Raw genomic sequence first — 25,382 nt, 5'->3', positions numbered from 1 at the left:
GTCTTTTTCCCTCATATCTCCCGCCTCTCAATCACCATTTAAAAGGCTTGACGGCATGACATAATTTCGCAATAATTATCACTCTGAGTATTCTTTTCGGGCCAGGACAGAAGTCAGATTGGATCTTGTCATAGGGTAATAATGCTGACCAACAATAACTTTGTTGTCTCTCTCTCCTCTGCGTCTCTGCTTTGATCCTCAGGGAACGGGCAGCCGGCTTTAGCCAGCCAGTTTAATCTGGTTCAAGTGAAGCAGGAGCCAATGGAAGCCACCACTGGGGCCTCCCAAGACTCCACGCAGGAACACAGCCTGGACCTGAGCAAGAAAGACCACAGGTACACAGCCTCATGGTATACACAGGGTTAATGCTGTATGGGGAATGTTGATTGTTGTTGTAAAGTCACATAACATATTCACAAAATCAATCAGGAAGGAAATAAGATTTCTCTGACTGATAGATGATTTCTACAGTCTTGGCAACCAGGGTTATATTCACAATTATTTATCAAAAATATTCCATTTATATACAAGTGCATACCAATTATAACATCCTCAACATATTTCTCCATTTTTGTGTGAGAAGGATGTTTACATAAACCTTCAACTCCAATCTTCCCTCCAACTCACAGTAGATCTTATTTCTTAAGAAGACAGCATTTTTCTTCTTCATTATACAGGCACACCTTGTGTGATAAATAGTAATATTTACTGTTCTCATGCAAATCTTGACTAAACATTGTTCATTTTCCTTGTTCCAGTAATGAATCAAACGGACACCCTGTACCAGGGAATACATCTCTTTTATCCTCGCTTATGAATAAGGTAAGATCCATCCATCAAACGCCTTTCATCCCAAGACAAATTAGCGGGACACGGAGGGGCCTGTTTGTTTTTTAATGTTTCACCGCTAATAAGATGAGTTTGTATCATTTAAATTTTCCAGCCATTTTTCATACAGTGTAATTTTCACTGCACCTCACACAAATTAATACAATGAAGCAGTAGCTGGGTGCCATGCCAGATATATAGAGATGTTTGTTTTTTGATGAGCTGTTTTGAGCTTGCCATCCATTTTTTTCTCCTCCTTTACACTTTTTCTTCCCCCGCCTCGCTCTGCATTTATTTATAGAGTTTGTAAATTATTTGATTAAAAAGTCAAAGGAGAAAAAACAGGAAGGCACTGCCCTCATTTTTTAGCAAGTCTAAATGTTAGCGTATGGAAATGTACTTTTTTTTTGATGAAGATTAAAAAGGACATTGTCTTCCATCACGTTGATGATGTAATGACAGATCAGCCTCAGTTTCTTTTACTGTCAGCAATTGGACAAGACCTACTCCCTCCTACTAAATGCTTCCCCTCCACACACTGACACGACACACTCTCCTCTTTTTCAACTTTTCCCTGGGAGAGCTCAACTTCAGAGTCTCCCTCCTCAAAGCAGTCATTGAACCCAGACAGCAGAGGAGCTTGAAGACCTGTTGTCCAACAGCTCTTCATGTCATGTCGGCTTTTGGGGGTTTGATTCAAGTCACAACATCACATAAAAGGGTTAACAGTTGCTCCCAGTAGACACTTGGCAAACATACTTGGCCTGCACTCAAGCAAAAGCCTGGGCATTTGTAAATCTGGCTGTGCTTTTTTGTTACGCCAAATCAGTCGTGTGTGTATATGTGTGTAAACTGTCACACACATCCAAACATATGCAAGCTCCCAGCTTACGTATGCTGTGCTAACGCAGCGACTGCTGGTTTGTGTGTTATGTGTTTTGTAGATGTCAGAGGTGAACCCTGCCTTCTTCAACGCCATGAACCTGAAGACAGAGCTGGAGACTGGCCAAGGCAACGACACCTCAGAAGCAGCACAATATCTGAACAGAGTGCTGAAGAGGCCCATGGCAGACAAACCCAATGAGATCTGGAAGACATACCTCCGCAGGTATAAAACATGCAGGAAGTGCGCTGTAGTTTGTTTCAGTTTTTGAATTCATTTTAATAGTGAGAAAAAGGAGTGTTTTAAAAGTCCTTTGTCTGGTTTTACGGGAACTTGAAATGATTTACTGTACCGACAAGCATTTACTGTCAGATAAGGAGTTTAACCAGTTATCTTCTTAGTGTTTGTTGTTCTTTTGAGAAGGCGGTAGATTTACAGTCTTCATTCTCTGTCAATAAGGTTTGACACGGATGACTTCTGTGAGGCTCAGTGTGACTTCCTTCAGAAAGTGCACTTTCACTGCCTGGTAGAGGACTGCGGTGCACTCTTCAGCACTGTGGATGGGGCCATAAAACATGCTAAGTGAGTGCCACACTGGTTCATGATCAGAAAATATACCCTTCCCACATTTCAGTTTTCTGCTTTATTGATCAATTGATCAACATAAATATGAGCTTCCATCTTTTTTTCAGTTTCCACCTCAGAGCCACCTTGAAAGTGAAGTCGGAGCCCCCATTCAGTGAGGGCAAGACCTCCGGTGAGGGAGCCCCTCTACAGCCTGCTGCCCCCGTCTCTATGGCCAACAATTCCTCCATGGATGTGGCACACCTCACCTCTTCTGGTGGCTACAGCTCCCCTCCTCCTTCTCTGCTGGCCTGGAAGCAGCTGACCGGCAGCATCCCCCAGATGCCGGCCTCGATGCCCAACCTGCCATCCAACTCTCCTCTGGCCACCACTTCTCTGGAGAATGCTAAGCCACAAGTCAAACCTGGTTTTCTGCAATTCCAGGAAAAGTATGAGAACCATTTGTATATTCTTAAATGACAGTACAGTATGTTCTTTTTCCTCTTTTGGGCAAGTGTTGATTAAAATGCATTTCCCATTTTTATCCATCCAGTGATCCTTGTTTGGCTACTGACTGCAAGTACTCAAACAAGTTCCACTTCCACTGCTTGTTTGGGAATTGCAAGTATGTATGCAAGACTTCTGGCAAGGCTGAGTCCCACTGTTTGGACCACATCAACCCCAACAATAACCTGGTTAACGTCCGTGACCAGTTTTCATACTACTCTCTCCAGTGTCTCTGTCCTAACCAGGTGAGTGCAGCTTGATAAGTCAGCCAAGAGCTGAATCACCTACTGTCATCTCCCACAGTTTTCTAAGCATGAAGTATACTATCTATTAGACTGGTATTTGAGGTTATTTGACTCAAGGCTTTCACAACCGCTGCTACCCGTCTTCCATCTCTGCTGAAAAAGACAGTCGACTCACCCCAGTAATGCCTGTTTATATGTCAATGATGTCATTCTGACTGCCGCATTCTCCTCTCAGAAAAGGCCAATTTAGCTGATATTACCCAATAAATCATTGTCACTTGCACAGTAAACAAGGCTGTCTGGAATAGGGCAAAAATCAGGGGAATGCTTCGCAAATGAAACCTAAATGGCAGCCCCTGCCTGCTCTCATGAGCCCGTATTTGGAAAACCGTTTAAATGAATTCATTAATGTGTCGAAAATCACCCCTCTCACAAAAAGCCCCCCCTTTCTCCTCCACCTTCTCCTCCTTCACCCCTCCTCCCCGTAGTCCCCATCCCCTGAACTGAGCAGATCTTATTTGGCCCAGTCCTTTGGGATTTGGGCCTCACAAACAGATGGTAGTGTACAGACATGTTAGAAAGGAGGGGTGTTTGTGGGAAGCCTGGAAAAAAGAAGTCATCCTACTTAAATATGTGAGATGTTCCAAATGACTGGAAAGGAAAGCCCTATGAGGTGTTGATTATGTTTTTGGAGAAACTGTGTTGTGCTCACTATGGACAGAAGATCAAGTATTATTTGACTCTCAGAAATTCACCACATTTGGATTTCTCTTTGCAGCACTGCGAGTTCAGAATGAGGGGCCACTATCACTGTCTGCGGCCTGGCTGCTACTTTGTCACTAACATCACCACCAAGCTGCCGTGGCACGTCAAGAAGCACGAGAAGGCAGAGCGTCGCGCTGCCAATGGCTTCAAATACTTCACCAAGAAGGAGGAGTGTGGGAGGCTAGGTAAGCTGTCCGAGATAATATTTGTCATCCTGTATCAGTTTTTTCCCCCTGCTGTCTCTCTTCTTTACTTTGTTGTATTTGCCCCTTGTTCCGTACATTATCCCTCAACCTCTAAACACTCCAGCTTTTGATATTATTTTGCCAGCAGAGATGTGCAGATTAAAGGTGTCAAATTGAGAAAGATGTGGATTGATTTTTGGTGGCTGTTGCAAGAGGATATTCTCTGTGTTTACAAAGGGAGAGAGACCAGTGTTGGCAAACAGTGTTCTGCTACAAGAGAGGCATGAAACAAATCTGCCTCATAGGTTTTGTTGCTGTGTTTTGTATATTCACAATGGTACCTCAAGTCCCAGAGGTAGTCTTGCTTGTACTTTATGAGAAATAACGTCAAAGGGGGCAATCACATCCAGGTTGTTTTCTTCTTCCTTTTGCCCCTGTCAGAAATGAGCAATTAGGTTTGTGTTTGTTAATTATCCGGCTTGTCTGGTTTAGCCTGTTTGTGTTCTGAAGCTGCGCCTCACAGCCACCGCTGCCATCGCACAGAAATGAATTAAAAGTGATCTGTTTTTTTCAGGCGCTTACACAAGCTTTTCAGAACACAGAAACAAAGCAAACAAAAACAGGCCCTAAACAGCTGTTTTTTGTCCCCAGCCTGATCTGCCAACTGTATTGTTTGGGCTGGGGGAAAAACAGAAAGGATTACCATCGCTAGCACTCCAGTCATAAAGAATTGATGGGTTGCCAGTATCCATGGCAGCAACATTAAACTGAACACCGCTGATGATGTTACCTGGTTTCTGTCTCACAAAAGGCACTCCGTGTCACGGGGGTTACTGTTATTTGCTCAACTTTGCGTGTTTAAAACATTGTGTGTGCAAAAGCTATTTGATGACACAGACGTGTTGTGCTCTTAAACTGGGTGCCATGGTTACTGACATGCTAGCACCTGCCCAGCATGTTACTCTTTCAATTATTTCTGCCTGCTTTTATATAATGGTATTTGATTAACAGGCACAAAACGGAACATTCATTTAATTTGAAATCATAAAGCAATTAGAGCTAGACCGGTTAAAACACGAGAAAAGAACAGAAGAATAGGAAGCAGACAGGAGTACCATGGAGAACAAAAGGAAAAATGACAATGGAGATACTTTGAAAAATGAATTTAATATGGTAATAATTGTATATTTACTTTGGTTTGCAGGGTGTGTGCATTATTGGCCCACAGAAAATGAGAATTTATTTATGTAAATTCCTAATTGAATAAAGCATGTCAGTGTAATAAAAGAGCTCCACAGGTTTAGTGCACAGAAGCCTTGACTTGCTCAGTGTGACACCAGAGTGATCTAATATTCCTCCCACATGTACACTCCGAAACACTTTGAAACCCGATCCCTCTTTTGTCAAAGCTATATCATGAAATTAAAAAAACCTAAAAATATTTCACTTTGTATTTGATCTAATGATAAGACCGTCACACTGATAATATTGCATTCAGCACAGTAGCTGCTCTCAGACGCCTCACGAGAAGCCAAAGATAAATTAATCTGCTGATGGAGAGTTTACAGCTGTTACTGTTTTTGTTTTTTCACAGGTTGTAAGTATAACCAAGTGAACAGCCACTTCCACTGCATCCGCGAGGGTTGCCAGTTCTCCTTCCTGCTCAAGCACCAGATGACCTCACATGCACGTAAACACATGAGGCGAATGCTGGGGAAGAACTTTGATAGAGTCCCATCCCAGGTACTGACACAACCTAGCACATATGTCATTCTGATAAGGGTAATTATCTGAAATGAAAAGAAAAAACAGGCTGAACACCTCAGTGAAACTATACCAGTTTATTGAGACATATTCCCACAAAGCCAGATACCTCACACACCCTTTTTCTGATTGAATAAGGAATTTGCTTCATCAGAGTAGCTGTTTAGATCTTGTGTCTTTTTATTAAGGCTCATTGATTTGCTTTTTTAGCACACATTTTCTCTAAAAAAAACCCTAGATTTTCAAGTTCATTTAACAGATAAATTGATTTCTGCTCAGATTGTATCTTCCCACACACAGTTCTTGTGGTTGCTACAAACAGATAATGAGGGTAGTCATTTTCTAACACACACAGAAGAAATCTGGTGATATAAAGATATATGTAACATGAAATGAGCTACTAAACTGAAGAGTGTTTTGCTGCAAAAGGAATTTTTAAAATCCAATTCTTTTTTCAGGAAATAGAGTAAAAAGTCAGAGTAAAGTTAATTCAGTTTGATTTTGCAAAAAGGAAAGTACAGCTCATATCCTGTCAAACCAGTCAATGACAAATCACTCATGACATTCTTTTGATTAAATTTTTCACACTGGAGTGTACTTGATTACCAAACTCAGCCTCTGTGGTACACTCTGTACCATTAAACATGTGGTTTTTCTAGTTCTGTTTGTTTTTCTTTTTTTCATTTTGAAACCTTGCTATAACGACACAAGTATGAGGTTCAGTCTTTCAAAATACCGTGTGGTGTGTTGAGAAACACTTGGTGGTGAGCCAAGAGCCAACACCTGCATTAATGACATGTTATATATCAAGATGTTCGTTACAAACTTCCCTTTACAATGAGGATTATTCGTTTTCCAGGTGATGCCTCTTGGCCAGAGGGCAGATGATATGCAGCATGCTTCTGGCATGATGTCTGGGGCTGTAGCCCACGCTGGTATCAATTCCAGCTTTTCATCTGCCATCATGGATGAGACTGATGATTACATGGACTACACGGGAGGAGGAGGCAGCCCCTTAGGCCTCTCCTCTGAGTCCTCCAATCAGGACCGCAGCTGCACCAGCACACCTGTGGGCAACGATGGCTCTCCAGCAGGTGAGTTCTTCAAGCCAGTACGCACATGTATTAAAGTGTCAGCATATCCAGCTTTCATATAGAGAGTTTATCTACCCCTACCCCTAAACTTAACCCATCTACCATACCCAGAAAACCAGCGACTTGTCATTTCCTGCATTCTTAGGTCATGTCTTTCATGATTTAGCAGTTTGACTTACATTCAATAGCATAATGACACATCAGTCATAATGTACTGTATGAGGTTGATGACAATGCTGTATTCTTATGTTCTGAGTCGTGGACAGTTTGCCTGGTCATCCTCATAAAACATCCATTTTGTACATCAGTGGTTTGAGTTATTGCACTGTGTAGCTTATTACATTTTCCTTTGGCCAGAGATCACCCCTGTGGCTTTATGTCTACTTTAGCACTTTTACTGGGTTGAATTGTGGGAGAAAGGAAAGGAGAGACAGCCTATTTTCCTCAAACTTACTGTATAAAAAGATTTTCTGCTTTTTTCTAAATCTGAGCCTGCCTGTGATTTTCACATTTCTCCATGTGTTGCCAGTATTATCCACTATTCTCATCATTGTTGTTTTGGCTGGTGTTTGGGTTACTTGTCTTGAATGGGCCTCATTTTGTATCATTCTCTTATCTTTTATCTTTCCCCTTTTACCTCCCATCCCTATATGTGTGTGTGTGTGTGTGTGTGTGTGTGTGTGTGCGCACATGTGTACATGTGTGGTCTGACCCTTGTTTTTGTGCGTGTGCTCGTTGTGTGTTTTTCCCCTGTTGTCTGTCCTTCGCCCTCTCTGGTCAACCTGTCTCTCCAGGACAAGGCTACCCCGCCACCACTTCTGCTCCTACCACCCCTGCTGACACTAGCGCTACCCAAAATGCACCTCCTTCTTCCCCTCCTGCTCCTCCACCACCACCAGCTCCTCTATCCACTCCTCAGCCTGGCTTCCAGTCCCAGGCCCCATCCCTCTCTCCTGCTCTCCTCCGACCTCCTCTCCCCTCACTCCCATACCTCCTCTCTCCATCCTGTCTGTCATACTCTCTGCTCAGCGCCTCTCTGGGAGCCACTCGGAGTGTTGTCATGCCAACCAACACACCAGCTTTCAGCCCCATCATTGCCACTCCGTCTCCGGTTAAAAATGACGTCCCTATAGTACAGGATGCTGCAGGTACTTATCCCCGGCGCAAACCAACACTGCAGCTGTCACTCTCAATTGAGTCCTGTGCAGCATTTAACTGTGTGATCCAACCTTTCTCTGCAGAAAATCAAAGGGGCCTTCCAGCATGCAAAAAAAAAGAACATTCATATAGAAATGATGAAAAGTGCATGCTTACTGAGTAACAGACCAATTGTGTATAATTACTTAACTTACACCCTTGCGTATGCTTCCACTTTAGTATTGCCAGGATTTACAGATAGAGCAGTAAATTTGGTACCTGTAGTGCGAAGTCTGGGCCTTGTTTAGCTTCCATTAACAAGGCTGCATCAGCAAGCTCTTATTTTAATCACGCCTCAAGTTTTATCGAGGCCCACTGCTTCCTGTCTTGCAGAACAGGGATCACATCATTAGCAGTGACCCCAGGGTGTTGCAAAAGGTGGGCGCCCCTCATAAAACAACATTGGAGATAAGAGGGTCGGTTAAGACCCACAGCTCCGCCTCTGTTTGGAGGCTGGAGACACCCTGTAAAAGTGTCATGTTCCAAAGTCAATCTATCATTTTCTCCCTCCTTTAATCATTCTGGGAATTAGGAATTAAAAAAAATTGTGGCTCTCTGTGCTTACTCAGCTCTGAACCACTTCTGGCTGAGTAAGGTCGCACATTTCAACCAGGACGATCTCATAGTGTGATTTTCTTGTAGATTTAGTTTTTGTTGTTTTCTTTGTGAACCAACTAATTGTTCTTTAATGTGTTTTTCCTCCAGGCAACACCATCTCCATTCCGACAGCCACTGGAGCAAAGAAGCGCTTCTGGATCATTGAGGACATGTCACCATTCGGCAAGCGCCGCAAGACTGCTTCATCACGCAAGATGCTGGATGAGGGAATGATGCTGGAGGGCTTCAGGCGCTATGACCTGTATGAGAACTGCAAGGACTCCAGCTGCCAGTTTTCTCTGAAGGTGACCCACTACCACTGCACACGTGAGAACTGCGGTTACAAGTTCTGCGGCCGCACCCACATGTACAAGCATGCGCAGCACCACGACCGAGTAGACAACCTAGTCCTGGACGACTTCAAGCGATTCAAATCCTCCCTCAGCTGCAACTTCCCTGATTGCCAGTTCTCAGGCAACAGCACCCATTTCCACTGTCTACGCTGTGGCTTCCGCTGCACTGACAGCACCAAGGTGACGGCCCACCGCAAGCACCACGGCAAGCAAGATGTGATCAGCGCCGCTGGCTTCTGCCAGTTCAGCTCCAGTGCTGATTGTGAGGTTCCCGACTGCAAATATAAGCTCAAGTGCTCGCACTTCCACTGCACCTTCCCTGAGTGTAAGCACACAGTGGTGGGCATGTCCCAGATGGACTCCCACAAACGAAAGCATGAGAAGCAGGAGCGGGGTGAGCTGCCATCTGTGTCACCCAAACAAGAAATAATGCACCACCTAGGAGGAAGTGTGTCGGCGGTCCCTCCAGCCTCTATGGGTCTTTCTACTTCCTCGCATGCTGGCTTCCACGGGTTGCCCCACACCATTAACAGCAGTACTCCCTCCATGCTCTACTCAACAAGTGGCATTGGATCTGAGTATAACCACTCATACCCGCCGTCCTCCATCAGCCTGGACAGCTCCCTCAACCTGGGCACAGACACCAGCAGCTCACTGTTCTTCCTCAAGAACGCAGCTGGTCTGGGTCTCAGTGACTCACTGGACCTCAGCAAGAAGATGCCCCATGATGTGGCACGAAGCACCCCCAGCCACAACTCCACACCCCCGCTAGGTCTGCCGGCAGCTCAGGACGACACCACAGGCACATCTGGAGAGGCTGAAGACGACCTGTCGCTAGAGGAGGAGGCGCACGCAGAGGAGGAAGAAGAAGATGATGACGAAGATGACGATGAGGACGAGGAAGAGGAGGCAGAGGAGGATAACTCTGACTCGAATGATGATTCGATGGTGGAACCCGACGGTGAAAAGGACAATGGGGAGAGTTTCAATGCTTCCGTTAACCACACTGATACTTCCCAACTGGAAAAGCAAGATGCTGACCCATGAAAGAAAAAAAAACAAAAACACAAACTAACAGTGACTGTATGAACTGAAGACAAACCCTGTGTACTATGAACAAACAAAAATGAAAGTGGCCTCATTTATCATGTTTAGAGACTTCAGATGACAACAAAACACAACAACAGCGTGGAGAAAATGACGGCCCAAAATGATTTATTATGATGTTTACAAGATGACCAACATTATTAATTCAATTATGCATTAAAAAATATGAACGGAGACACACAGAATTAGGCCCTGTTTTACACACTGGGCAGCAATGTAAAGCATTTTACTACACATCAGTCTTTTTGTGTGTGTGCATGTTTGACTTTAATTTATTTTTATTTTTTTCACTTTTTTGTGTGTGGAAAAAAAAAATTAGAAAAACAAAAACAATCTCTCTATATAGCTATATATGTAAGTGTGTGTGCGTGCGTGTGTGTGTGTGTGTGTGAACGGTGATAAACAAAAGGAAATTGCTGGCCCAGACAACGAAGATGAACTGCAGGGCCATGGATATGTAGAAAAAGGGAAGTGAATCACTAAGGGGAAACAGGATTCGTTCAAACATTTGATCTTTTTTCTGTATTATTATTATTATTATTATTATTATTAATTATTATTATTATTAGACACTGAGAGGGAAGGGGACAAGTTTTTGCTTGTTCTCATATCTCTCAGATGTTTTACTTTGTTTCTCAATGACAAGTGGAATTGACCAGTAACTGTTCGGTCAGTCTCAGCTGCAGTTGGGCGTCCAGCAAGCCGCCAGTCTCAACAGTTCTCTCTGACATTCTGCTAGAAATGTTCAACTAGCACCAAAACCAAGCTCAGCCCTTGTAATTTAAATCCCCCTGTGGAGGAATCAAGTTTGTGTGTGGATAGTGCACTTTTATACTAGCTGACCATGACGATGATAGATAACTCATAAGCATATTTAAAGATATTTTTGTTACCATTTGCATCTTTGCATTACAGTGTCGTTTTGTTGTGTTGTTAGTCAGAAGCATATCGATCTGTAAGCAGGCGAGGTCGTGATTAATGACCGGCGAGTCGGGCAGGGGCGAGGGGGGGTGGGGGGGGTGGGGTGGGTTGGGGTGGGGTGGGGGTCAGACTGACCAGAGGAAACGATGAGTCACTCAGATGTAGCCGGGGGATTACAGAGAGAGTGTCAGGGAGTGTATTTAATGTTGAAAATGTACAGACCGAAAATGTCTCAACGGCATTTTGTTTTCCATTCACTATGGCTGTGGTTGAGCTCCTGTTGTAACGGTTTTTATTTAATATTTATGTGACCTTCCAATGAGAAATTTTTAGGGTGTTATTGCACTTTTTAGATTCATTTTTACCGTCTGAAAAAAAAAAGACATATATCTTTTAACAGGGACTTTGCTTTAAGGATGTTGTTTTAGTTCACTTTGCTTTAATGCACAAATAGATGTTAGTGTGACAAAGAACTGTTGTTTTGTGATTTATTTAAAGACTGGTTTTTATTTGCTTCTGTGATTGGACAGTTTGACAAAAAGGAAATGAGAGCACCAGAAAAATGGTGCCCGGTTAAGAAACACTAATACGGATTGTGATTTAAATTAATTTTTAAGAAGTTCACTTACTGTAGTACTAAATTATAAATCTGTCAAAGCCACCTTCTGGTTTATATTGAGCGAATATATACGACTGAGGAGTGGACACTCTGATCATGAATTATCTCCTGAGTTTGGCATTGGAAATAAATGATCATAATATAGGGAATAATAATGTGTGTAGATGATATTCCTCCAGATATTGTTTTGAGAAGAAAAAAAAAAGGTTGTACAGTATTTTCCTCTGTAAAAAAATAACTATATATGAACAAAATGCTCTTTGATGAACAGCTTCCTTTAAAAAGAAAACCGTAAAAAGGAGAAATGAATAATAAAAAGTTAAAAATTCAAATAGCCTCATCATAGTTTGATTGTGTGCGTGACTTTTTATTTTTCTTTAATTACCCATGGTCCAGATTTTTGGGAAAAAGTTCTTCATACTATACAGTATAGCACTGGCAGGTTCCATTATGATATTTGCAGTATGTAATTTTTCTCCAAACTATGTCAGAAGCTCAAACTCAAATACACTGATTTGAATTCATTCATCAATGTTTCTGTTTTATTTAACAACTCGTTTTTGTCATTTTTATATGTGTGTGTGTGCTTTTTTCCTCATTAATTGAAATTCTTGGTTTATATTTTACTTTGCTGTGGGCATGCCTCGTTCAGACTGAACTGTCTCCTGGGACTCTGCTGCAAAGCAGAGGCGTTACAGCATTTGTTTTGTTTTCTCATCATTTTACTGAGATAGCTGTGGGGGCTGGGAGACATTGTGCACTTGAATTCAGTTTATTTGTGTGTGTGTGTATGTATGTGTGTGTAACATAGCAGGATTTGTAAAAAGTTGAAAATAAAGGAACTATAATTATTATAATGCACGTGTAGTGCTTGATAGTGCTTGAGCTTGAGGACATTTTGGGTCACATGTAGAGGGGAAAGGTCACAGCAGTGCAGTCTGACTCTTTTTTTCTATCTGTCAGTGACACTACTGAAGTGTGTGTGTGTGTGTGTGTGTGTGTGTGTGCCTCTACCCCTGAGAGAGATAGATAGGCTGCGGCTGTAAGAACACAGACCTGTGGCTCCGTCCCAGCTGCTCAGAGCTTCGATTCATATTTCATGACCTTGTGTGTCTTTTCCCTGCTTTGTTCCGCTCTAAATTCAACTGGGACCTTTTTTTTGTCGCACATTTTGAAAAGGAAGAAAAGAAAAAAAAACATCTGCATTCATGCAGGTAGAGGAATCAACAATATTTGTTGTCGGGGCCGCCCGTTGTTCACGCTTGACGTTCTGGTACGAGAGCAAGATCAGAGCCGAGGACCATTAGGGAGATTTAGAGGCCTGCTACTGCTAACAAGATGGCTCTCTGTGTCTTGTTCAGTGTTAACAGGGCACTTTTTTTCCATTCATTTATTTCTTGCTTTTTTTTTTCTTTTTTTTTTTCTTGCCTTGAGCCATGTGCTGGGTTCTCCTCCCACTCCCTCATGTCACCCAGTGGCCAGTGTGCTTGTTCTGTCTGTCCCCTCGTCTACAGCTGTTCCTGTCCTTTCTCCTTCTCTTCCTTGTGATGTTTTCTTTTTTAATAAAAAAAGAAAGAAAAAAAAACATGGGTAAAGGCATCACCATCTGTCAGCCAGCTGGCATCCTGTATATAATCTACCAGAAAAAAAAAGAAAAAAAAAGAATAAACATGAAAATTATATTACTCAAAAACCAGACGGAAACGACCTCCAAATCCTGCATAGGCTGCTGCCGAAACGACAGATCATTTTACTGTTTTAATTAACAGAGTAAAAAGGATGGTATAAAAAAGTGGTGGGGAAATAAACTGAGATGTATTTCCACTGCTGGAAAAATGTAATATGAAAGCCGCCTGCTTATTGCAGCGTAGTGGATAAACAGAGCAACATTTTAGACTTTGTAAAATATATTGCACTTTTGGACTAAAAGCCATCTCCCGTTAGCATTCAATTTGGCTAGATTCATGAGACATTTTATATGAAAAGTAGACAATGAAGCAATTTTTTAAAAAGTCTCTACATGAAGTTGTTGCCCTCAGCACTACTATTCATCTTACTCCTATTGCTTATTTCCACTTGGTTACAGTGCTGTTCATCTTCATTGTGCTATATTTATGTTTTTCTTCTGTTTCTGCATGTCTTATGCAAAGATTGAGCTTTTCACTCAGTGAAATAAAAACATACTGAACGACTTTAGGCTTGTTTTCAGTGTCGATATCTTTTTGAGTCACTCAGAACAGTACGCCACATATTTTAGCAAATGAATACCTTTTCACAAACACCTCCAAGTTGTATACATTATGAGTGCCAACAATGTGTGTGGTGGATATGCATGCGGGCTGGCCTTAGCTGACATGCAGTCGGTTGATGTGCCAAGAACAGGTTGAGTGAGAGTGTGAGCATTGAGGAGAGGCAACAGTCGGGGCTGGGAACACACACGACAGGTGTGCACTGCATATGTGGTCACATGATGCCTATAAGGCAGATTAGGGCCCAAACAGATGAAGCGCTGCTTAATGGCAGCTTTTATTAAGTTCACAAAGCGTGGAGGGAGGGGGTGAACAGAGGAAAAGCAGGTGGCTGAGCCTGTGCACTCTTAGATGAAGACAGATATTGTACAGTGAAGTCTGAAGAGGGAAGCCACTGTGGAAGGATTTATGGAGATTTGCCCGCCCTGGACTCACTGCCTGCCTGTTCCCGAAACATGCAGTAATAGCCAGAGAGGGAGAGCTGGAAAAGCTCAGAGAGAAAAATGTGCCAGCCATGAAGCCACAGTGTGATCATATAAGATGAGATGAAACTATAATTACACGTATGAGTGCAGACACTGCAACAACAAAAAGTAAACGTATGCACACAAGTAAAAATAACAAAGCACACAACCAGCTGTGTAAATGTTTTTAGTTTAGTGAAGAGAAAAGTATAAAGCATGCACAGATTACAGAAATAAGATTATCAACAAAATATCCATTTAAAAAAAAAACTCACTGTCATAAACATGACACAGATTTTGGTACAAAAAGTACACACCTTAATAATATGAGTATTAAATGACATATGTATGGATATATGTATAGATGTATGTATGTATCCACAATACTGGGTTTAAAGTAAATGCTGAGACATGAAGATGTGCATTGTAAAAATAGATTATTAACCATAAAGATAACCACAGGGCTATAAATGAGGAGCAACATAAAGCCAGTAGGAAAAATGTGATAATGTGTGTAATTATTTCTGTTGACATTATCACTTTATTCTGATTATATTTGACAAGCCAGAAAAGTGAACAAAACTAACTCAGATCCTTCAGTCTCACACTAGCACTGATTGGCTGTGGTTGTTTGGACTCTATGTACTTTAGTTTGATGGCTGCCAACATGAAGGAGCACTGACAGTGCACTGCTCTGTGTTAGGGGCTCGGATCCTTCAGTAGGATGTGTTATCTTAAACACAGTTCAGTTGAGTACTCATCCTCCCCTCTGCTAAGGCACAGACTGCCCATTGGTCCGAAGGCCCATTATTCCAAAACCCCAATAATTTGAAAAATGTCCCACTGGACGCAAAGCCCTTTAATCTAACGGCCCATTATTCCAAAAACAAATGCTCTGAAAATACACACTCTGAAGTTGTTGGAGTTCAGTGACTGGCGGCCCTGTCCATGGTGCTGACACTACCATTATTTATGGTTAGGCATTCCGATTAGGCTACATCTGACGTCTTTTACCTTTAATATCTTAGTGTATTTTGATGGGTTAAGGAATAGGGTTAGTTAATAAGTTGATTCATTAGTTTATGAGCAGACTAAGAAGCAAGCTATTTGGAATCGGTATCTTTGCGTTTGCACGTCAAAATATAGACTAGATAGATATTAAGGGCAAAATGGCATGGGTTACTAAAATTTGAGCAACTCATCATTAACCAAGATAAACAAACAAAAACATTGCTTCTATTCAATAACAACAATATATCCCATGTGCCTGTTGTTGAAGCCTCATGGGAACTGTTCTTATAACAAAAACATTGTTTTTGTCTTTGTAAATTCGACAAGACAACCACAGGAAGAAAGAACCCACACAGTCACATATAACAGGGCAAAACTAAACTACAGGCAGCAGTATTTTTGCTAATCTAAGTTAAGGAGCTAACTCATATTTTAGCATGGCTAGGATGCATTTTTCAGTAGCATCACTGGAACAGTTCAGCGTTATGGGAATGATCAAGATACATTTTATGTCTATGTTTTAAGCACTGAACTGGAGGTGGAACATAATTTGCCTAGCTTAGCATAAAAACTGCTTAACAAACTATAATGTAAAAATAAACCGATACGTTTTCAGAAACAGTGTCACCATTCCAGGATGTGTTATTCCAGGAGAGGTTACTTGGTTACTTCTTCACATAATAAAAGCAAATTTAAGGGAACCTAATAAAAGATATGTATGTGTTTATGAAAGAAGAGATACCAGCTTCTTTATATATTTTAAAACTCTCAACTACTGATATCAGTATCAGCAAAACTCAAAAATCCTGTATTGATAAGACTCCATACTCCAAAATCTGCCGGTTGACATTTAACACATTCAGAGAGTTTATTTCTAAAGCAAATGTGGCAGGAAAAACGACGTGCTAACAACGCGACAAATGACTGAGAGAACAAGTAGAGAAGCTTTTTGCATAACCTGCATGACCTGCCTTCTCTTCCATCTTATCTTTGTCATCAGACACAGTCCAGCAGCTTGTTGTTGATAGGCCCCACAGGTATACAGCATATCATGTATCATGTGTATATGACATGGCTGCAACACTCATTTTACTGCTTCATTTGAAGTTAACGTTTTTGGATGAGATGTTTGCCTCGTCTCTTTCAGCACTCTGCCCCAGTTAGACCTCTCTTTAAATCCTGTGCCCTTTGCAATAGATGTTCATTTATCTATTTTTGCATGTGTATGGGCTTATTTTGGAAAGACCTCGGTCACACGGCAGAAAAGGGGGCTGTGTGAAAAAGCTGCTTTGCCATTGGTAGCAGCTGTTGCTGCTGAGACACCTCTGAGGAAACGGAGAATTGGACACACACTCATCCAATTTACCATTAACCAGACTGTATTGGATGTAGGGCCATAGGAACATGCAGCTTTGCCTTATGTGGCTCTGTTTAGATATGCTGCTGTTCTTCTTCAATGTATGCGACTCGGGTTTGTGGCCATCTTGGCTTCTGCGATTAGGGATCAAAGTGTGTAGAGATTTTAAGACTGTTAACAGACATTCAGCTTCCCTGTATTGTTATATATAAAAAAAAGAAGCATTTATTGAAATAAGGAATTATATGGGTCAATTACATGGAAAATGTCACATTTAAGAATAAAACGTAAGGGAACATAACAGTCACTGAAATGAGAAGAATTTCCATGTCTGTGGAAGAATCACTATTAAAACCATCCGTAGGAAAGTCTTAGTTGTAACATGAGATACTTTCAAACATCAAACACCGAAGCTGGTCTACAAAGATCTGCAAAAACGAGAGATTTCCATCCGTTTTATATTTTCCACATTTAAATCTAACCACACCAAGAGAACTAGGTTGTTAAGCTTTTCAACATAGCAACCACTGGTCAGACGAGAATTGACTTCATCCGCCTCCATGATTTCATGCATTAACAAAATGTGTAATTATCTTTTAAGATCTTATGCTACGTAAAGCGCAGATCTGCTTCTGTTTAGGCCTACGCTCAGCTACTTTTAAATCAGATATATTCTTCTCCTCTGTTGGGCAACACCTATATGTTTTGTTTCTGGCTGGGTAACATTTTCTCCTTTTATTCCATAAACACACCTCACATTCTTTACAGGGTGATGTATCTTGAAATCTTTGTCTTTCACCACATTTTTTTTCTGTCAGGACATAAAGATAACAGCATTCTTCTTCTGGAACATTCAGTCAGTGAAAACAAACAACGGTGTGGTTATTAACTTCAAAAACCAGAAAAACTGGATTCTACTCTGGCTGGCGCACACAGAAGAGAAGTGGAGTGTACCATCCGGAAACTGCTGATCAGATCATACCAGTAATGAACCACATAACCTTTTATTTTTTTCTTTAAAGCCTTTTTTTTTTGTTTTTTCATGGTCAGGGTTTGTTACAGTAAGTGATGCTCATGATGGATAATGAGGAACATAAAATTCAGTGAAAACTAATAGAAATCTATATGACTTTATCATAAATATATAGGTGTTGCAGGTTATTCTTGAGACACTTTAGATTATGAGTTTGACCTTCAGATCCTGAAAATTACAATTCATTATTTGAGCACCCTTCAATAGAAGTCCAGATGAGACAATACACCAGGTTTAACACATTATGCTTAACACTTAGACATTTTAATACATGTTTGAGTTTAAATGAAAAGTGTCTTTGGGTCACTTAAGTTAAAATGTTGCTGTCACTTTCAAAATGAGTTCCTGTTCCTTTCTTTCAACTCTATTTGAAATGAACACATTTTCTAAATGTGTGTGTGTGTTGGGTGGGGGGTGGGGGTAGGGGTAGGGTTGGGGGGGGGGGGGTAATGTTACACGGGAGATGTTATTTGGTAAACACACAGTTGTCGTCTTACAAACAGAATCCAATGGAAAGATTAGTGTTGAGGCCCCTTAAACAGCTTGTGAAAAATGAGCCTCCTGTCAACCCTGTTACATAAATGTTTACTAAGAAATACCAAACATTGTGTTCTATTTGTTTTACTTTGCCTCAAGTTTGCCCATTGCCATAGATTAGTCATCCCGAGAGTTAAACACGACTTTGCCAGGAGAACAAACAACTAGTAGCAGACAGCAACCAGAAACAAGTGCATAAAACGGTTGATCCGGGCTGGCATGTAGCCACATAGCCATTACCCTTCAAGTAGTTTGCTTCAGAATTGGACCAGAGGTCTCCAGAGTTGAGTGGGAGTATTTCATCACTTTATAAGTCTTATCCAAAAGAAGAGCGCTTGGAGCAAAAAAGTCTAATGGCCCTTTGCTCTCTCAGAAGCCAGAGTAATTCTCATTCCACTTCAATTGCCACAGCGCAGCATCGCTAACTGGCAAGTGAGGCCTGCTGCTGCTGCTTTCTTGGCAAACAGAGAAGTTCTTAAGTGCTAAGCTGTAAATTTGCTTAATTTGACGTGAGTCCGAGGGGAATGGGATCGTTTTCTTTCAGGGAAAAAGCCTGGCATATTGGCTGACAATAAGCTGGAATGGTCCAACATGGTGTTTCTGCTCTGCGACGATGCCTGGAACACACAACGGACAGCGTTTGACAGAGCTGTAAAACCGCTTGACTCTGGCACCGGCATTGTATGACTCATTCTAATGTTAATACTGTGAAAGCCTTTCAACAGTAATTCCTGTTGAGGAAAATGATGATTTCCTTCTGAAGCGGCTTAAAGTGGGCCATGTATTTGTACATACAAGGAAACTGGCATTTATTGAATGTGTGTATGCTCGACTCAAACACACCTGCATTAATCTGTCTTAATAAATTCCTCTCATTCTAAACCACATGAGAGTTTCATTTACATAAAGAAATGTTTGCAATTTATGGTCAGTGGGTGCAGTAAGGGTCACTTATTTCTGGCGTATGACATGAAGCACTCACATTTCAAATAAAAAAGTTTTGGTCACAGATACAGAAGTGAAACAGATTTGTGTTGTTTTTTTTGTTACCATAGCAGGAGGTGGATGGTGTGGTAAATGCAGACACAGCAGAAAAAGAGACTAAAATAAAGAAGAAATGATTAAATGTTGTTTTTTGTAATGCGGAAGGGGCTTCAGAGTTCAGGCCATGTAAAATGTACTATTTTGTACAAATTATAATCCATGTCTCATTTGCTACATTATAGCAATACATTCACCATTAGATGGATACTTTCTCATTTTAAACTACAAGGTGATACACATACGCATCAACATAGCTGTGATCAACATTTTCTCTGTCTTTGTCTTAAAAGTTAAGAAAAAAAGACTTTAAAATGATTTACTGTACACACACCAATGTATGTTTAGCAACTAAGTAATAAGATCACACTGCATTTGGTGAATGATTGTCAAAAGACGTGTTAATCTAGTTAGCTGTGGTTAATTAATAATTTCCTACTCTGATATGAGCTTGGACTTTATCTGCTTTATCATGATTACCTTATTTTACACTGTAAAGCAGTTTTTTCTCCGAAAAATATGGGAAATAAAGCACTTCTTAAATGTAGCATTCATATCACAGCTCCCATGTGGTTGACAGCGGCTGGGTGGGAATGAGGCTGAACTTGAAATAGCACGGTTGAGCAGAAATGTGACAACTGTGGCATTTAAAAGACAGCATGTGGTGTGTGAGTCTTTTTTTTTTTTTTTTTCAAGAAAATACTTATGTGTTGCGGCAGATTTAAATGAGGGAGTTAAGTATAGTTTTTTGGTTGGTTACATTGTTGCTGAACTGTTGTAAAAACTAAAGCATCACAATCAGTTTTATTTCTGTTGAATGACTCTTGAATATAAGCACCCCCCCCCCACCCACTCCCCCACCCAACCATAACCCCCCCATGACCATCACGAGTGCCTTTAAAAAGACTGGTTTCAGTATCACAGCTGTGACCTTCATAAAACAGAGCTAGGCAACAGGTGGGCATCATGTGTGTGCTAATCTTCCACATTATGGTTGTTGATAACATACACTGCACAGCCCGCTCAGTTAAAACTCAGTAATTTAATATGGAATACATCAGCAATGTGATATTTGTAGCATGGAAGAAGCAAAGGTTGGGAAGATTCTGCTGATGCTAATTTTAGAAAAAGTCCATCATTCACTTTGGGTTTCTGTTACCAAAAGAATCCTGTGAGTACCGCAGACCCTCCAAAACAAGACATTGGGTGTCCACTGAGGGATTTTGGGATTATTTTTTTTCACTCGCTCTCCTCCTCACTAAGGGCATGAAAATGTGGATTGTATTTCGCTGTGACAATCCATGCCAATTTTGGAGGACAAGGTCAGGGAATGTACAGCCTTCCCCTTTTTCACAGACCATCCTACTTTATCCATAAATTCTCACACGTGGCTCATGGTGGCTGGAAGTTTGGGCCTCTGGGCAGCACGAGAGCTACAAAAAGAAATGACTTAATAGTTGTGATTAGAAAGCTATAGGACTGTTGTGAATTTTCACTTGAATTTGCACTGAAAAAACATGGTTTTAGGAAACTGAAAACTGTCACCATAGTCACCTACTAAACTTATTTATTTATTTATTTATTGGATCTTTTTCATTAGCACGGCAAAGACTGGACTGGAAAAACATGGTAGCTTTTTTGGAAAACAATGTGAAATTCACCTAAACAAGTTAATCGTGAAATGGCAACACAGATTGTCATCTAAATGTTTTTTTATTTTTTTTAATATTATCTTTTGGGTGGTACAGTGGTGCAGAGGTTAGCACTGTCGCCTCACACCAAGAGGGTTCTGTGTTCCAACCTGCTGGCTGGCTGGCTGGCTGGGGCCTTTCCGTGTGGAGTTTACATGTTCTCCTTGTGTTCTCTCTGGGTACTCCAGCTTCTTCCCACAAACCAAAAACACTCAGGTTAGGTTCATTGGTGACTCTGTGATGGACTGGCGACCTGTGATGGACTGGTGACTCTGTGATGGACTGGCGACCTGTCCATGCTGTACCCTGACTGTCGCCCAATCACAGCTGGGATTGGCTCCAGCCCCCCCCCCTGCGACCCTCTAGAGGATAAGCGGTTTGGAAAATCGATGGGTAATTTTGGGGCTTTTTTGGCTTTATTGGACAGTTGATTGCAGAGACGCTGACAGGAAACAAGGAGAGAGAGACAGAGACATATGAAAGGTTCCTTGCCAGACTTGAACAGGGACATTGCGGCTATGGCATGTGCTGTAACCACACAGCGATGAGGGCACTCCTTCTAAGTGGTTTTTGATTGGTCTGATATGTATCTAACCAGCAAACACTTCAAGTATTTGCTTCCAGAGTTTAATGCTGAAACAAAAAGTGAGATAGCTTAAATGTCTATTAGTCACTTGAATTGAAAACGTTTTAACTTATCGTTTTGACTGCTTTAATTATTGGAAATTTGACTAGGTGTGAGGCTAATTCTCAACTGGATTTTTCAGAAGTCTCCCCTGACTCATTTTGAACTAAACTGTCTTAGATGTAGTCATTTCAGCATTTTCCAAAAAAGTAAATACCAGTTTTGCCATTACGTAAAGAACAGCGGTTAAATGTTTTGTCTTTGTCTTGTATTTACACGGATGACAGAAATAGCGTGTTGAATTTGCCTTGCTAGCAGAGTACAAGGTTCACTGTCACTGCAAAAAAGCCATGAAGAAGAGTTCTAGACTGTATCCCCCATTATTTTCCTCTCCTTTCATCACCGCCCCCCCCCTCCCTGTCTGACTGGCCGCTAGCATGCTTCAGGTGTTCCACAGTCAGGCCCTGTGATTAGTCTAATTTGCACAAACGCTGGCGAGCACCGCACCTGTTGCCCCTGTGCAGCCTGCAGCCGTGGTCCCTCAGCGGGCTGACAGGCCTTCCCTCGGATAATCCAATCTCCTCACAACGGCGTCGCTGCTTTCCACCAGCGCAGGACAAGGGCATTTGTTTTTTGTGTCTTTACTCCCTTCGTGTTCTCATGGCCACCACGCTTGTGATGGCTCATTATTGGACCATTCATAAATACTGCCAACCAGTACCCACCTCCCTGTTTTTTTTTTTACAGTCTGACAGTGTTTTTCTTCACCCTGTCTCACTGCCTTCCTTTACCTGCCAATAAGGTGAGTAAAGCTTTTAGGCCCCACGGCACAAAGAGGCCCCCACAGTCTTCCACATGACAGCCCACTAGTATCCACGTACTCCATCAGGATTTGAAACAGTGCCAGGAGAAAATCAAGTGACACAGGCCACACAGAGTGGGAGGGTGGAGGGGAGGGAATGTGATCCCACTTGATTGTTGAGAGTTTATATAGCGAGTGATGACAAAGTGCTTTATGACTTTGCAGTGTTTGCTGGGCCCTGCGATTGAAGCCTTATACAGGCAAAGCCCCCTAGTGACCTTGGCTTGTCAAATGTTCTCATTTTCACCAGGAAGGAGCCAGTGTTCAGTGGCTGCTCAGAGCTGGTAAGCTGCTTTTAGAGAGACAGCCGTGGAGAGCTCTTGGAGGTGACCCATGCTTCTTTATTTTCACTCCTGAAACACTATTGAGGAAATGCATCAGTCAGACAAAAGGTTTAGGTCCGCCACAATTTTAAGACTATGTAGACCATAAATATATTTCAAAAACACATGAGGCTGTACTTAGCATGCTAACATGCTCACTTTAACAATGCTAACATGCTGATGTTTAACTGGTGGCTTATAATGTTAACCATGTTTGCCACCTTCGTTTTGCATGTTAGCATGCTAATATTATCTAATTAGCATTAACACAAAGTACAGCTAAGGCTGATGGGAATGTCATTTGTTTTTTAGGGATTTAGTCATGAAATTTTGGCCTGATAGTGCCGCTAGATGGAAAGTTAGGGAATCACTAAAGTTACTACAGTTCATTCTGAGAGGTAAATCCATTAAAGTATGTCAATTTTCAAAGCAATGCAACCAGTAGCCGTCAAGAAAAAAACAACAACAAAAACTATTGGAAGTCAGGGTATGTCAAAAAGAGAAAATGGTAGTGTCTCAAGAAATATTGTATATAAAACAATTAAATGTCAGGACTTTGAAAAGAACATCTTGACATAAGGTTAGCAGATAATATCAGTCCAGACGAGGATTCCCAAGGAGTAAAGGGATATTTCCAGAGAGGTAAAGCAACCTGTGGTGTTCCAGAGGGCTTGTCACACATCAAGTATTGCATCAGATTGTTCCCAGCTGCATGGCACCTGCATCTTATCTCACAGGGAAGAGGAAGGAGGAAGATTACATCCTCATGCCCCCTTTTCCTGCATTGTCCATGACCTTTCCTATGCAAATTTTTATAGGACACACTCCCCCTTAGAGAGCACTGCTGGAGATGTCTGAAGGCTATGTTGGGTGGAGCTTGATGTTTCAAGAACTGGACCTATATTTCTAGGATGTAAATGATTGTCAATCAGTGTGGAAGAAAACAGTAGCGTGACCAGGATTAACATCTCAAGGAGGAGGAGTTTTTAACCAGTGCAGATGATGTGAGTACAGTGTAGTGAAGACAGAGCCATGGTAGCCCTCTGACTGGCTGCTATGGGCTAACAACCCTTGCATTGATCCAAGGAGACACTCAGCCCTCTAACCTGCTGAGTGCTCAGTTCTAGAGAACAATAGAGTTCAGAGCGCGTCAATACACTATCCTATTGAGTGCTCTCCATTTAGCAGCAAGATTGATGAGGTTAAGGCTCCCAACTGGGGAGCCAAATGGTGTCAAAACCAAGGTGTTGCTTTGGACCAGGGGTCAGCAACCTATGGTACATGTGCCCACGGTGGCATGTGAGTCCATTAATATGTGTATGTAGAGAAAACCATTAAAAAAATATTTTCTAATATACGTTTTCTAAGTTCAACATTTTAATGTAAAATATTGTACTATGGTGAATTAAATTAACTGTTTAACTTAAAATAGTACTGAAATAATGAGTTAGTCTCAAAATACACCTTTGTGTTTGACAGCAGGAAAGCGCATACAATTGGTGTCGTCTTTCATACCCCTCCTCTCCCCTCCCTCCGATCTGCTGACAAGCGCAGTAATATAGCAGTTGTGAAAAAGTAGGATAGCTAGCTAGCTTTCTGTATTGCTTTATTTCAAGAACAATTGACGATGGCAGAAACAAAAAAAAGTATGTTGTCCAACATTAATCTCTTTCAGCCATTTTGGACAAACAAATTTCGATTAATTTCACAAAAGGACCGTGTTTTGTGCACTCTGCTGTGAAAATGTTGTAAAACATCAGGTGTAATACATCATTTAACACAGGAGTATGTCTATGTTCCCACAGCTCTATGTTCCCACATTTCTAAGAAATTATTTAAATTTAGACCCTATGTTCCCACAGCCCTCCGTCCCACAGACATGTGGGGTGTCCTGGTACCTCTGTGAGGCTACGAGTGAAAGCCCCTCATGAGCAATAATTTACAAATTAAGCAGCACTGGGGCGGGTACAACGCCATCCTGATTGGGCCGTCTTTTTGCGCTTGCAAGATCAGGTAGACCAGGCTTTACTCCTCATTGGGTTGACCAATCCATCTGATACAGCACGGCACATGGGCTTTGAGCATTGGCATAAACAGGGACTTATCGGGCTGAATTTTCAAATTTCACAAATTTAAAACATTTAAATGTTGAAGTTCTATCCAATCTGCTGATGCCTGACTATCATGCTGGAGACTGGGGTTTGTTTCCCACTTGGGCCGATTCACATGTGACACTGGGTGCCGTAGACCTGGACGAGTGTGGGGAAAATTTTGGGTGGTGAATGTAATGGATGCAATTGTAAAATCTAACCCTAACCCTAACCCTAACCCTGTGGGAACATAGGACCTAATTTTGAAAAGAAAGTTAGAAATGTGGGAACATAGAGCTGTGGGAACATAGGGCCTAATTTTGAAAAGATAGTAAAAGTCTAAGTAATGTGGGAACATAGAGCTGACCCCTTTGAAACAAGACATGAGAAAAACTTGAAAGATCAGGCTGATAAAACTGAATCAATCAAGAGGACAGTGGCCCTATACAAGCAGAAAAGCGGCCTGTGTA

At 41.6% G+C, this 25,382-nt stretch overlaps 1 protein-coding gene across 1 annotated transcript in view; it reads left to right on the top strand.

Moving 5' to 3' along the window:
- The window catches only part of casz1 (castor zinc finger 1), a 74,220-nt gene extending 63,956 nt beyond the window's left edge, over positions 1–10,264 (top strand). Inside the window, exons 10-19 of the mRNA XM_053316980.1 lie at positions 203–335; positions 759–822; positions 1,773–1,936; positions 2,171–2,293; positions 2,404–2,724; positions 2,829–3,027; positions 3,806–3,977; positions 5,572–5,720; positions 6,601–6,835; positions 8,738–10,264. Coding sequence (XP_053172955.1) covers positions 203–335; positions 759–822; positions 1,773–1,936; positions 2,171–2,293; positions 2,404–2,724; positions 2,829–3,027; positions 3,806–3,977; positions 5,572–5,720; positions 6,601–6,835; positions 8,738–10,029 — 2,852 coding nt within the window. The 3' untranslated portion in view covers positions 10,030–10,264. The remainder of the gene's footprint in view (positions 1–202; positions 336–758; positions 823–1,772; positions 1,937–2,170; positions 2,294–2,403; positions 2,725–2,828; positions 3,028–3,805; positions 3,978–5,571; positions 5,721–6,600; positions 6,836–8,737) is intronic.
- The last annotated feature ends 15,118 nt before the right edge of the window (positions 10,265–25,382 follow it).

The sequence above is a fragment of the Scomber japonicus genome, chromosome 4, assembly GCF_027409825.1.
Source record: "Scomber japonicus isolate fScoJap1 chromosome 4, fScoJap1.pri, whole genome shotgun sequence".
NCBI lineage: Eukaryota > Metazoa > Chordata > Actinopteri > Scombriformes > Scombridae > Scomber > Scomber japonicus.
Note: the sequence above shows the minus strand (reverse complement) of the source record. Positions and strands in the feature narration are given on the sequence as shown.